The sequence below is a fragment of the Mustelus asterias genome, unplaced genomic scaffold (genome assembly GCF_964213995.1).
Source record: "Mustelus asterias unplaced genomic scaffold, sMusAst1.hap1.1 HAP1_SCAFFOLD_1330, whole genome shotgun sequence".
NCBI classification, from domain to species: Eukaryota; Metazoa; Chordata; class Chondrichthyes; order Carcharhiniformes; family Triakidae; genus Mustelus; species Mustelus asterias.
This window is the reverse complement of record NW_027591275.1, coordinates 55,228-69,007: the sequence shown is the minus strand read 5'-3', so window position 1 is coordinate 69,007 and position 13,780 is coordinate 55,228. Positions and strand designations below refer to the sequence as shown.

Below are 13,780 nucleotides of genomic sequence, written 5' to 3'. Positions count from 1 at the left end.
GTGAGGCACGACTTGCCCTTCACGAATCCGTGCTGACTATCTCGGATTAATCCGCATCTTTCTAAATGGTCGTAAATCCCATCCCCAAGGACCCTTTCCATCAATTTACCAACCACCGAAGTAAGACTAACCGGTCTATAATTACCAGGGTCATTTCTATTCCCTTTCTTAAACAGAGGAACAACATTCGCCATTCTCCAGTCCTCTGGCACCATCCCCGTGGACAGCGAGGACCCAAAGATCAACGCCAAAGGCTCTGCAATCTCATCCCTTGCCTCCCAAAGAATCCTAGGATACATTTCATCAGGCCCAGGGGACTTATCGACCTTCAGTTTATTCAAAACTGCCAGTATTCTGTAATTTGATTTCTGTGTCTGTGCCCTGTTTGAGAACAGAGACCACACCATCTGACGAAGGAGCATTGCTCCGAAAGCTTATGGTATTTGCTACCAAATAAACCTGTTGGACTTTAACCTGGTGTTGTGAGACTTCTTACTGTGCTTACCCCAGTCCAACGCCGGCATCTCCACATCATGATTACCTGATACTCTGCAGGAAAGGATGTCCCGAGGCATGGTACATTGGGGAAACCATGCAGACGCTATGACAACAGATGAATGAACACCGCTCGACAATCACCAGGAAAGACTGTTCTCTTCCTGTGGGGGAGCACTTCAGCGGTCACGTGCATTCAGCCTCTGATCTTCGGGTAAGCGTTCTCCAAGGCGGCCTTCACGACACACGACAGCGCAGAGTCGCTGAGCAGAAACTGATAGCCAAGTTCCGCACACATGAGGACGGCCTAAACCGGGATGTTGGATTTATGTCACATTATCAGTAACCCCCACAGCTTGCCTCCTGGGCTTGCAGGCTGTCCTATCTGGAGACAATACACATCTCTTTAACCTGTGCTTAATGCTCCCTCCACCCACATTGTCTGTATCTTTAAGATCTGGCTGGCTGTCGGAATTCGCATTCTAATCAGTATTCTGTAACTTGATTTTTGTGTCTCTGTGCCCTGCTTGAGAGCACATTTCCACTCCATCTGACAAAGGAGCAGCGCTCTGAAAGCTAATGGTGTTTGCTACCAAATAAACCTGTTGGACTTTAACCTGGTGTTGTTAAAACTCTGGCTGTGCTCACCCCAGCCCAACGCCGGCATCTCCACATCCTTTGGGCAAGCCAGTTCTGGATCCACAGGGCAGCAGCCCCTTGGATCCCATGCCCTCTGACTTTTTCGGGAAGCCTTGCATGGAGGACCTTATCGAACGCCGTGCTAAAATCCATATAAACCACATCTACCGCTTTCCCTTCGTCAATGTGTTTAGTCACATTTTCGAAGAACTCCACCAGGCTCGTAAGGCACGATCTGCCTTTGACAACGCCATGCTGACTGTTCTTGAGCATACCAAACCTCTCTAAATGCTCATAAATCTGGTCCCTCAGGATCTTCTCCATCAGCTTACCAACCACTGAGGTTAGACTCACCGGTCGGTAATTTCCTGGGCTATCCCTATTCCCCTTCAGAAGACTGGAGGATAGCAAATGTTGTCCCCTTGTTCAAGAAGGATGTAGGGACAACCCTGGTAATTATAGACCGGTGGGTGAGCCTTACTTCTGTTGTGGGCAAAGTATTGGAAAGGATTATAAGAGATAGGATTTATAATCACCGAGAAAGGAATAATTTGATTAGGGATAGTCAGCACGGTTTTGTGAAGGGTAGGTCATGCCTCACAAACCTTATTGAGTTCTTTGAGAAGGTGACCAAAGAGGTGGATCAAGATCCCGTTGCAATTGGAGATAACCTTCTTCATGGTCCACTATGCCTCAGGGATAGTCAGCACGGTTTTGTGAAGGGTAGGTCGTGCCTCACAAACCTTATTGAGTTCTTTGAGAAGGTGACCAAAGAGGTGGATGAGAGTAAAGCGGTTGAAGTGGTGTATATGGATTTCAGCAAAGCGTTTGATAAGATTCCCCATGGTAAGCTTTTGCAGAAAATACGGACGCATGGGATTGAGGGTGATTTAGTGGTTTGGATCAGGAATTGGCGAGCTGTAAGAAAACAGAGGGTCGTGGTTGATGGGAAATATTCATCCTGGAGTTCAGTTACTAGTGGTGTACCGCAAGGATCTGTTTTGGGGCCATTGCTGTTTGTCATTTTTATTAATGACCTGGATGAGGGCGTGGAAGGATGGATTAATAAATTTGCGGATGACACTAAAGTCGGTGGAGTTGTAGACAGCGCAGAGGGAAGTGGCAGGTTACAGATGGACATAGATAAGCTGCAGAGCTGGGCTGAGTTGTTGGAGAGATTCTTAGAGACAGGATGTATGTGCATTTAGAACGGAACAATCTCATTAGTGACAGACAGCATGGTTTTGTAAGAGGGAGGTCATACCTTACAAATTTGGTGGAGTTTTTTGAGGAAGTGACAAAAATGGTTGATGAAGAAAGGGCCGTGGATGTCGTCTATATGGATTTCAGTAAGGCATTTGACAAAGTCCCACGTGACAGGTTGGTTAAGAAGGTTAAGGCTCATGGGATACAAGGAGAAGTGGCTAGATGGGTGGAGAACTGGCTTGGCCATAGGGTCCGCGTGTGTGCGGAACTTGGCTATCAGTTTCTCTGTTTGTGAACAGAATTCTGTTTAAACTCTGTTTGTGAACAGAATTCCCACTCACCTGAAGAAGGGGCTTAGAGCTTCGAAAGCTTGTGTGGCTTTTGCTACCAAATAAACCTGTTGGACTTTAACCTGGTGTTGTCAAACTTCTTACTGTGTTGGCCATAGGAGACAGAGGGTAGTGGTCGAAGGGTCTTTTTCCGGCTGGAGGTCTGTGACCAGTGGTGTTCACACAGTAAGAAGTTTAACAACACCAGGTTAAAGTCCAACAGGTTTATTTGGAAATAAACCTGTTGGACTTTAACCTGGTGTTGTTAAACTTCTTACTGTGTTTACCCCAGTCCAACGCCGGCATCTCCACATCATGACCAGTGGTGTTCCGCAGGGCTCTGTACTGGGACCTCTGCTATTTGTGATATATATAAATGATATATATAAAGGTGTAACTGGTGTAATCAGCAAGTTTGCGGATGACACGAAGATGGCTGGACTTGCGGATAGCGAAGAGCACTGTCGGGCAATACAGCAGGATATTGATAGGCTGGAAAATTGGGCGGAGAGGTGGCAGATGGAGTTTAATCCGGATAAATGCGAAGTGATGCATTTTGGAAGAAATAATGTAGGGAGGAGTTATACAATAAATGGCAGAGTCATCAGGAGTATAGAAACACAGAGGGACCTAGGTGTGCAAGTCCACAAATCCTTGAAGGTGGCAACACAGGTGGAGAAGGTGGTGAAGAAGGCATATGGTATGCTTGCCTTTATAGGACGGGGTATCGAGTATAAAAGCTGGAGTCTGATGATGCATCTGTATAGAACGCTGGTTAGGCCACATTTGGAGTACTGCGTCCAGTTCTGGTCGCCGCACTACCAGAAGGACGTGGAGGCGTTAGAGAGAGTGCAGAGAAGGTTTACCAGGATGTTGCTTGGTATGGAGGGTCTTAGCTATGAGGAGAGATTGGGTAAACTGGGGTTGTTCTCCCTGGAAAGACGGAGAATGAGGGGAGATCTAATAGAGGTGTACAAGATTATGAAGGGGATAGATAGGGTGAACGGTGGGAAGCTTTTTCCCAGATCAGAAGTGACGTTCACGAGGGGTCACGGGCTCAAGGTGAGAGGGGCGAGGTCTAACTCAGATATTAGAGGGATGTATTTTACACAGAGGGTGGTGGGGGCCTGGAATGCGCTGCCAAGTAGGGTGGAGGAGGCAGGCACGCTGACATCGTTTAAGACTTACCTGGATAGTCACATGAGCAGCCTGAGAATGGAGGGATACAAACGATTGGTCTAGTTGGACCAAGGAGCGGCACAGGCTTGGAGGGCCGAAGGGCCTGTTTCCTGTGCTGTACTGTTCTTTGTTCTTTGTTCTTGTTCTTTGAGAGGTGGCAAATGGAGTTTAATGAGGAAAAGTGTGAGGTGATTCACTTTGGAAGGAGTAACAGGAATACAGAGTACTGGGCTAATGGTAAGATAGTTGGTATCTGGATGAACAGAGGGATCTGGGTGTCCATGTGCATAGATCCCTGAATGTTGGCACCCAGGTTGATAGGGTTGTTAAGAAGGCGTACGGTGTGTTAGCTTTTATTGGTTGAGGGATTGAGTTTCGGAGCCAGGAGGTCATGCTGCAACTGTACAAAACTCTGGTGCGGCCGCATTTGGAGTATTGCTTACAGTTCTGGTCGCCGTATTATAGGAAAGATGTGGAAGTGTTGGAAAGGGTGCAGAGGAGATTTACCAGGATGTTGCCTGGTATGGTGGGAATATAGTATGAGGAAAGGCTGAGGGGCTTCAGGTTGTTTTCGTTGGAGAGAAGAAGGTTAAGAGGTGACTTAATCGAGGCATACAAGATGGTCAGAGGATTAGATAGGGTGGATAGTGAGAGCCTTTTTCCTCGGATGGTGATGGCTAGCACGAGGGGACATAGCTTTAAATTGAGGGGTGAGAGATATAGGATAGATGCTAGAGGTAGGTTCTTTACTCAGAGAGTAGTAAGGGCGTGGAATGCCCTGCCTGTAGCAGTAGTGGACTCGTCAACATTAGAGCATTCAAATGGTTATTGGATAAACATATGGATGATATTGGGGCTTTAGATTGGTTTCACTGGTCGGCGCAACATCGAAGGCCGAAGGGCCTGTACTGCGCTGTAATGTTCTATGTTCTATGTCCTTCTTGAAAATAGGAACCACATCCACAATCCTCCAATCCTCCGGCACCTCTCCCGTCTCCATCGACGACGCAAAGATCATCGCCAGAGGCTCTGCAATCTCTTCCCTCACCTCCCACAGTAACTGGGGTACATCCCATCCGGACCCGGCAACTTATCATAGAAATCATAGAAACCCTACAGTACAGAAAGAGGCCATTCGGCCTATCGAGTCTGCACCGACCACAATCCCACCCAGGCCCTACCCCATATCCCTACATATTTACCCACTAATCCCTCTAACCTACGCATCTCAGGACACTAAGGGAAATTTTGAGCATGGCCAATCAACCTAACCCGCACATCTTTGGACTTATCTATCTTGATGCCATTCAAAGATTCCAGCACAACCTCTTTGCTAAAGTCCACATACACAATCTTCTCAGTCCACCGCAAGCCCGCAGTACATCCACCCAGGTCCTTCTCCTCTGTTAAAACCGAGGCAAAATACTCATTAAGCACCTCTGCCATTTCTACTGGTTCCGTACAGACTTTCCCGCCTTCACCTTTTATAGGCCCTATTCCTTCTCGTCTCATCCTTTTACTCTTCACATATTTATAGAATGCCTTCGGGCTTGCCTTAATCCTACCTGCCAAGGCCTTCTCATGACCCCTTCTGGCTCTCCTAATTTCCTTCTTTAGTCCCTTCCTACAAGCCGCATACTCATCTAGATCCCGTCCTTCTTGTACAGGTGCCATCCTCTCTTGAAGACTTCCCAGTGATCCACGAATTTGAAACCCTCCCTCCTGCACCAGTCCTTTAGCCACGTGTTCAACTGTACAATCTCCCTGTTCCTAGCCTCACTAGCACGTGGCATGTCCAATACTAAGCGTGTCTGTAGTGTGTCCAATACTGAGCATGTTGTAGCATGTCAAATACTATGCATTTCTGTCGCATGTCGAATGCTAAGCGTGTCTGTAATGTGCCCAATACTCAGTATACGGATGGCCCGACTCGAGAAGGGGCAAAACGTGACCTCCTCTTGGAAAATAAGGAAGGGCAGGTGGAAGAAGTGTTAGTGAGGGATCACTTTGGGACCAGTGACCATAATTCTATTGGTCTTAAGATAGTTATGGAGAATGATAGGTCTGGCCCAAAAGTTAAAATTCAAAATTGGGGCAAGGCCAATTTTGATGGTATCAGGCAGGAACTTTCAAAAGTTAATTGGGGGAGTCTGTGGGAAGGCAAAGGGACGTCTGGTAAGTGGCACGCTTTCAAAAGTGTGTTAACCAGCGTTCAGGATAAACACATTCCTCTGAGAGTGAAGGGCAAGGCTGGCAGAAGTAGGGAACCCTGGGATAGGGTGGCACAATAGCACAGTGGTTAGCACTGCTGCTCTACAGCTCCAGGGACCTGGTTCGATTCCCGGCTCGGGTCACTGTCTGTGTGGAGTTTGCACATTCTCCTTGTCTGCATGGGTTTCCTCCGGGTGCTCCGGTTTCCTCCCACAGTCCAAAGATGTGCGGGTTAGGTTGATTGGCCCTGCTAAAAAAATTGCCCCTTCGTGTCCTGAGATGCGTAGGTTACAGGGATTAGCGAGTAAATGTGGAGGGATATGGGGGTCGGGCCTGGGTGGGATTGTGGTCAGTGCAGACTCGATGGCCTCTTTCTGCACTGTAGGGTTTCTAAGATATTGAGGCCCTGGTCAAGAAGAAGAAAGAGGCACATGACATGCATCGGCAGCTGGGATCAAGTGAATCCCTTGAAGAGTATAGGGAGTGTAGGAGTAGAGTTAAGAGAGAAATCAGGAGGGCAAAAAGGGGACACGAGATTGTTTTGGCAGATCAGGCAAAGGAGAATCCAAAGAGCTTCTACAAATACATAAAGGGCAAAAGAGCAACAAGGGAGAGAGTAGGGCCTCTTAAGGATCAACAAGGTCATCTATGTGCAGATCCACAAGAGATGGGTGAGATCCTAAATGAATATTTCTCATCAGTGTTTACTGTTGAGAAAAGCATGGATGTTAGGGAACTTGGGGAAATAAATAGTGACGTCTTTGAGAGTGTACATATTAGAGAGAAGGAGGTGCTGGAAGTCTTATAGCGCATCAAGGTAGATAAACCCCCAGGACCAGATGAAGTGTATAGAATATAAAAGCAGGGATGTCTTGATGCACCTGTACAGGGCATTGATGAGGCCGCAGCTGGAATACTGTGTGCAGTATTGGTCCCCTTATATGAGGAAGGATATATTGGCATTGGAGGGAGTGCAGAGAAGGTTCACCAGGTTGATACCGGAGATGAGGGGTTTGGATTATGAGGAGAGGCTGAGGAGATTGGGTTTGTACTCGTTGGAGTTTAGAAGGATGAGGGGGGATCTTATGGAGACTTATAAGATAATGCGGGGGCTGGATAGAGTGGAGGCGGAGAGATTCTTTCCACTTAGTAAGGAAGTTAAAACTAGAGGACACAGCCTCAAAATAAAGGGGGGTCGGTTTAAGACAGAGTTGAGGAGGAACTTCTTCTCCCAGAGGGTGGTGAATCTCTGGAATTCTCTGCCCACTGAGGTGGTGGAGGCTACCTCACTGAATATGTTTAAGGCGCGGATGGATAGATTCCTGATCGGTAAGGGAATTAAGGGTTATGGGGATCAGGCGGGTAAGTGGTACTGATCCATGTCAGATCAGCCATGATCTTATTGAATGGCGGGGCAGGCTCGAGGGGCTAGATGGCCTACTCCTGCTCCTATTTCTTATGTTCTTATGTTCTTATGTAAGTGTATCCCAGGACATTGTGGGAGGCTAGGGAGGAAATTGTGGGTCCCCTAGCCGAGATATTTGAATCATCGATTGTCACGGGTGAGGTGCCTGAAGATTGGAGAGTGGCAAATGTTGTGCCTTTGGTTAAAAAGGGCTGCAGGAAAAAGCCTGGGAACTACAGGCCAGTGAGCCTCACATCTGTGGTGGGTAAGTTGTTGGAAGTTATTTTGAGAGAAAGGATTTACAGGCATTTAGAGATGCAAGTACTAATTAGGGACAGTCAGCATGACTTTGTGAGTGGAAAATAATGTCTCACAAATTTGATTGAGTTTTTTGAAGGGGTAACCAAGAAGGTAGATGAGGGCAGTGCAGTTGATGTTGTCTACATGGACTTTAGCAAGGCCTTTGACAAGGTACCGCGTGGTAGGTTGTTGCATAAGGTTAAATCTCACGGGATCCAGGGTGAGGTATCTAAATGGATACAAAACTGGCTTCGAGGGTGGTTGTTGAGAATTGCTTTTCAAACATAAGAACATAAGAACATAAGAAATAGGAGCAGGAGTAGGCCATCTAGCCCCTCGAGCCTGCCCCGCCATTCAATAAGATCATGGCTGATCTGACGTGGATCAGTACCACTTACCCGCCTGATCCCCATAACCCTTAATTCCCTTACCGCTCAGGAATCCATCCATCCGCGCTTTAAACATATTCAGCGAGGTAGCCTCCACCACCTCAGTGGGCAGAGAATTCCAGAGATTCACCACCCTCTGGGAGAAGAAGTTCCTCCTCAACTCTGTCTTAAACCGACCCCCCTTTATTTTGAGGCTGTGTCCTCTAGTTTTAACTTCCTTACTGTGTCCTCTAGTTTTAACTTCCTTACAAACTGGAGGCCTGTGACCAGCATGTGCCTCAGGGATCAGTACTGGCTCTATTGTTATTTGTCATTTATATTAATGATTTGGATGAGAATATAGGAGGCATGGTTAGTAAGTTTGCGGATGACACTAAGATTGGTGGCATAGTGGACAGTGAATAAGTTATCTCCAATTGCAATTGGATCACATTGGTCCAGTGGGCTGACGAATGGCAGATGGAGTTTAATTTAGATAAATGCGAGGTGGTGCATTTTGGTAGATTGAACCAGGGCAGGACTTACTCAGTTAATAGAACATTACAGCGCAGTACAGGCCCTTCGGCCCTCGATGTTGCGCCGACCAGTGGTACCAATCTAAAGCCCCTCTAATCTACACTATTCCAATATCATCCATATGTTTATCCAATAACCATTTGAACGCTCTCAACGTTGACGAGTCCACTACTGCTGCAGGCAGGGCATTCCACACCCTTACTACTCTCTGAGTAAAGAACCTACCTCTAACATCTGTCCTATATCTCTCACCCCTCAATTTAAAGCTATGTCCCCTCGTGCTACCCAACACCATCCGAGGAAAAAGGCTCTCACTATCCACCCTATCTAATCTTCTGATCATCTTGTATGCCTCTATTAAGTCACCTCTTAACCTTCATCTCTCTAACGAAAACAACCTCAAGCCCCTCAGCCTTACCTCATACGATTTTCCCACCATACCAGGCAACATCCTGGTAAATGTCCTCTGCACCCTTTCCAACACTTCCACATCTTTCCTATAATACGGCGACCAGAACTGTACACAATACTCCAAATGCGGCTGCACCAGAGTTTTGTACAGTTGCAGCATGACTTCCTGGCTCCGAAACGCAATCCCTCTACCAATAAAAGCTAACACTCCGTACGCCTTCTTAACAACCCTATCAACCTGGGTGGCAGCGTTCAGAGATCTATCAGAGACTTCCCCGGGAATTATAGACCGGTGAGTCTCACTTCTGTTGTCGGCAAGATGTTGGAAAAAATTATAAGGGATAGGATTTATAGTTATTTGGAGAGTAATGAATTGATAGGTGATAGTCAGCATGGTTTTGTGGCAGGTAGGTCGTGCCTTACTAACCTTATTGAGTTTTTTGAGAAAGTGACCAAGGAGGTGGATGGGGGCAAGGCAGTGGACGTGGTATATATGGATTTTAGTAAGGCGTTTGATAAGGTTCACCATGGTAGGCTTCTGCAGAAAATGCAGATGTATGGGATTGGGGGTGATCTAGGAAATTGGATCAGGAATTGGCTAGCGGATAGGAAACAGAGGGTGGTGGTTGATAGTAAATATTCATCATGGAGTGCGGTTACAAGTGGTGTACCTCAGGGATCTGTTTTGGGGCCACTGCTGTTTGTAATATTTATTAATGATCTGGATGAGGGTATAGTTGGGTGGATTAGCAAATTTGCTGATGACACCAAAGTCGGTGGTGTGGTAGACAGTGAGGAAGGGTGTCGTAGTTTGCAGGAAGACTTAGACAGGTTGCAAAGTTGGGCCGAGAGGTGGCGGATGGAGTTTAATGCGGAGAAGTGTGAGGTAATTCACTTTGGTAGGAATAACAGATGTGTTGAGTATAGGGCTAACGGGAGGACTTTGAATAGTGTGGAGGAGCAGAGGGATCTAGGTGTATGTGTGCATAGATCCCTGAAAGTTGGGAATCAAGTAGATAAGGTTGTTAAGAAGGCATATGGTGTCTTGGCGTTTATTGGTAGGGGGATTGAATTTAGGAGTCGTAGCGTTATGTTGCAACTGTAAACAACTCTGGTGCGGCCGCACTTGGAGTACTGTGTGCAGTTCTGGTCCCCACATTACAGGAAGGATGTGGAGGCTTTGGAGAGGGTGCAGAGGAGGTTTACCAGGATGTTGCCTGGTATGGAGGGGAGATCCTATGAGGAGAGGCTGAGGGATTTGGGATTGTTTTCGCTGGAAAGGCGGCGGCTAAGAGGGGATCTTATTGAAACATATAAGATGATTAGAGGTTTAGATAGGGTGGATAGTGATAGCCTTTTTCCTCTGATGGAGAAATCCAGCACGAGGGGGCATGGCTTTAAATTGAGGGGGGGTAGTTATAGAACCGATGTCAGGGGTAGGTTCTTTACCCAGAGGGTGGTGAGGGATTGGAATGCCCTGCCAGCATCAGTAGTAAATGCGCCTAGTTTGGGGGCGTTTAAGAGATCCGTAGATAGGTTCATGGACGAAAAGAAATTGGTTTAGGTTGGAGGGTCACAGTTTTTTTTTTAACTGGTCGGTGCAACATCGTGGGCCGAAGGGCCTGTTCTGCGCTGTAATGTTCTATGTTCTATGTTCTATGTTCTATGCACATGGACACCCAGATCCCTCTGTTCATCCACACTACCAAGTATCTTACCATTAGCCCAGTACTCTGTATTCCTGTTACTCCTTCCAAAGTGAATCACCTCACACTTTTCCGCATTAAACTCCATTTGCCACCTCTCAGCCCAGCTCTGCAGCTTATCTATGTCCCTCTGTAACCTGCCACTTCCATCCGCATTGTCTACAACTCCACCGACTTTAGTGTCATCTGCAAATTTACTAATCCATCCTTCCACGCCCTCATCCAAGTCATTAATAAAAATGACAAACAGCAGTAATGGTCGGGCGTTGGGGAGAGTTACAGAACAAAGAGATCTAGGGATACATGTTCATCCCTCCTTGAAAGTGGAGTTACAGGTGGACAGAGTGGTGAAGAAGGCATTCGGCATGCTTGGTTTCATTGGTCAGAACATTAAATACAGGAGTTGGGACATCTTGTTGAAGTTATACAAAACATTGGTAAGGCCACACTTGGAATACTGTGTACAGTTCTGGTCACCCTATTATAGAAAGGATATTATTAAAGTAGAAAGAGTGCAGAAGAAAATTATTAGGATGCTACCAGGACTTGATGGTTTGAGTTATAAGGAGGGGCTAGATAGACTGGGACTTTTTCCTCTGGAGCGTAGAAGGCTGAGGGGTGATCTTATAGAGGTCTATAAAATAATGAGGGGAACAGGTCAGCGAGATAGTCAATATCTTTTCCCAAAGGTAGGGGAGTCTAAAACTAGAGGGCATAGTTTTAAGGTGAGAGGGGAAAGATACAAAAGTGTCCAGAGGGGCAGTTTTTTCACACAGAGAGTGGTGAGTGTCTGGAACAAGCTGCCAGAGGTAGTAGTAGAGGCGGGTACAATTTTGTCTTTTAAAAAGCATTTCGACAGTTACATGGATAAAATGGGTATAGAGGGATATGGGCCAAATGCAGGCAATTGGGATTAGCTGAGGGGTTTAAAAAAAAGGGGCGGAATGGACAAGTTGGGCCGAAAGGCCTGTTTCTATGCTGTAAACCTTTATGACTCTATGACTCTGTCGTGTGTCCAATACATACTGGGCTTGTCTGTCGCGTGTCCAATACTTACTGAGCATGCCTCTGTAGTTCAGTTCCATATCTCGGCTCTCTGTGCGGATCTTGATTGCATCTAAAATGGTGTCAGCGGACACCATTGCTGCCGGCCGTACGACATTAAGCAATTCTGTCAAAGTCATCAGGGGTAAGCGGACTGCCTTCATAATCTCCACATGTCTCTCATCTGGATTCTGTTTACACCAGTTCATCAGTGCCAGGAAAATATCCTTCTCTGCAGCCGCAAAGGAATCTCGACAGACGACATTGAGCAGGGCTGCCTGTGGGTAGATATAGACACCAGATTGAGCAGGGCTGCCTGTGGATAGATACAGACAGCACATTGAGTAGGGCTGCCTGTGGGTAGATATTGAGATACAACATTGAACAGCTATAATGTGGAGATGCCAGCATTGGACTGGGGTAGGCACAGTAAGAAGTCTCACAACACCAGGTTAAAGTCCAACACGTTTATTTGGTAGCACGAGCTTTCGGAGCACTGCCCCTTCATCGGGTGAGTGGAGAGTTGGGTTCACAAACAGGACATATATAGATTTTCTCCCTGACAGCTCTTTTCTTCCTAACGTATGAATAGAATGCCTTAGGATTCTCCTTAATCCTGCCTGCCAAGAACATCTCGTGACCTCTTTTTGCCCTTCTAACTCCCCGTTTGAGTTCTTTCCTACTCTCTCTGTATTCCTCCAGAGCTCCATCAGTTTTCAGTTGCCTGGACCTAACGTACGCCTCTCTTTTCTTTTTAATCAGATCCTCAATTTCCCTGGTTATCCACGGCTCTCGAATCCTACCTTTCCTATCCACCCTTTTTACAGGCACATGCCTGTCCTGCAGCCTTGTCAACTGTTCCTTAAAAGACTCCCACATGCCAGACGTGGACTTACCCCGGAACAGCCTCTCCCAATCAACGGCCATCAATTCCTGCCTAATCCGGCTATAGTTAGCCTTTCCCCAATTTAGCACCCCACCCTTAGGACAACACTCGTCCTTGTCCATTACTATCCTAAAGTTAACAGTGTTGTGGTCACTATTTGCCACATGTTCCCCTACCACAACTTTGACAACCTGACCGGGCTCATTTCCCAGAACTAGATCCAGTATAGCCCCCTCTCTAGTTGGGCTATCTACATACTGTTCCAAAGAACCTTCCAGTACGCATTTTACAAATTCCTCCCCGTCCAGACCCCCAGCCCTAAGCACTTTCCAGTCTATACCAGGGAAATTGAAGTCTCCCACTACAACAACCCTATTTTTTCTGCACATATCTAGAATTTCCTGACATATCCGTTCCTCCACTTCCCGTGAGCTGTTGGGTGGCCTGTAGTATACCCCCAACATAGTGATTGCACCTTTCCTGTTTCTGAGCTCCACCCACAGTGACTCATTACCTGGTGGAGTTTTTTGAAGAAGTGACTGGAATGGTTGACGAGGGAAGGGCCGTGGATGTCGTCTATATGGACTTTAGTAAAGCGTTTGACAAAGTCCCTCATGGAAGGTTGGTGCAAAAGGTTGGATCTCATGGGATAAAGGGGGAGGTGGCTCGATGGGAGGAGAACGGGCTTGGTCACAGAAGACAGAGGGTGATAGTGGAAGGGTCTTTTTCCGACTGGAGGCCTGTGACTAGTAGTGTTCCGCAGGGCTCTGCATTGGGACTTCTGCTGTTTGTGATTTATATAAACGATCTGGAAGAAGGTGGAACTGGCGTGATCAGTAAGTTTGCGGACGACACGAAAATGGCTGGACTTGCAGATAGTGAGGAACATTGTCAGGGGCTGCAGAAGGATATAGATAGGCTGGAAATTTGGGCAAAGAAATGGCAGATGGAGTTCAATCCAGATAAATGCGAAGTGATTCATTTTGGTAGAACTAATGTAGGGGGGAGCTATACGATAAATGGCAGAACCATAAAGGGTGTAGATACGCAGAGGGACCTGGGTG

At 46.8% G+C, this 13,780-nt stretch overlaps 1 protein-coding gene across 1 annotated transcript in view; it reads right to left on the bottom strand.

Annotated features, from left to right (window-relative positions):
- Window positions 1–667: 667 nt before the first annotated feature.
- Window positions 668–13,780, bottom strand: part of LOC144488152 (BTB/POZ domain-containing protein 9-like) — a 68,230-nt gene continuing 55,117 nt past the window's right edge. The window contains exons 4-5 of the mRNA XM_078206173.1: window positions 11,844–12,108; window positions 668–802 (exon numbers count right to left, since the gene is read on the bottom strand). Of these exons, the coding sequence (XP_078062299.1) occupies window positions 675–802; window positions 11,844–12,108 (393 nt within the window). The 3' untranslated portion in view covers window positions 668–674. The remainder of the gene's footprint in view (window positions 803–11,843; window positions 12,109–13,780) is intronic.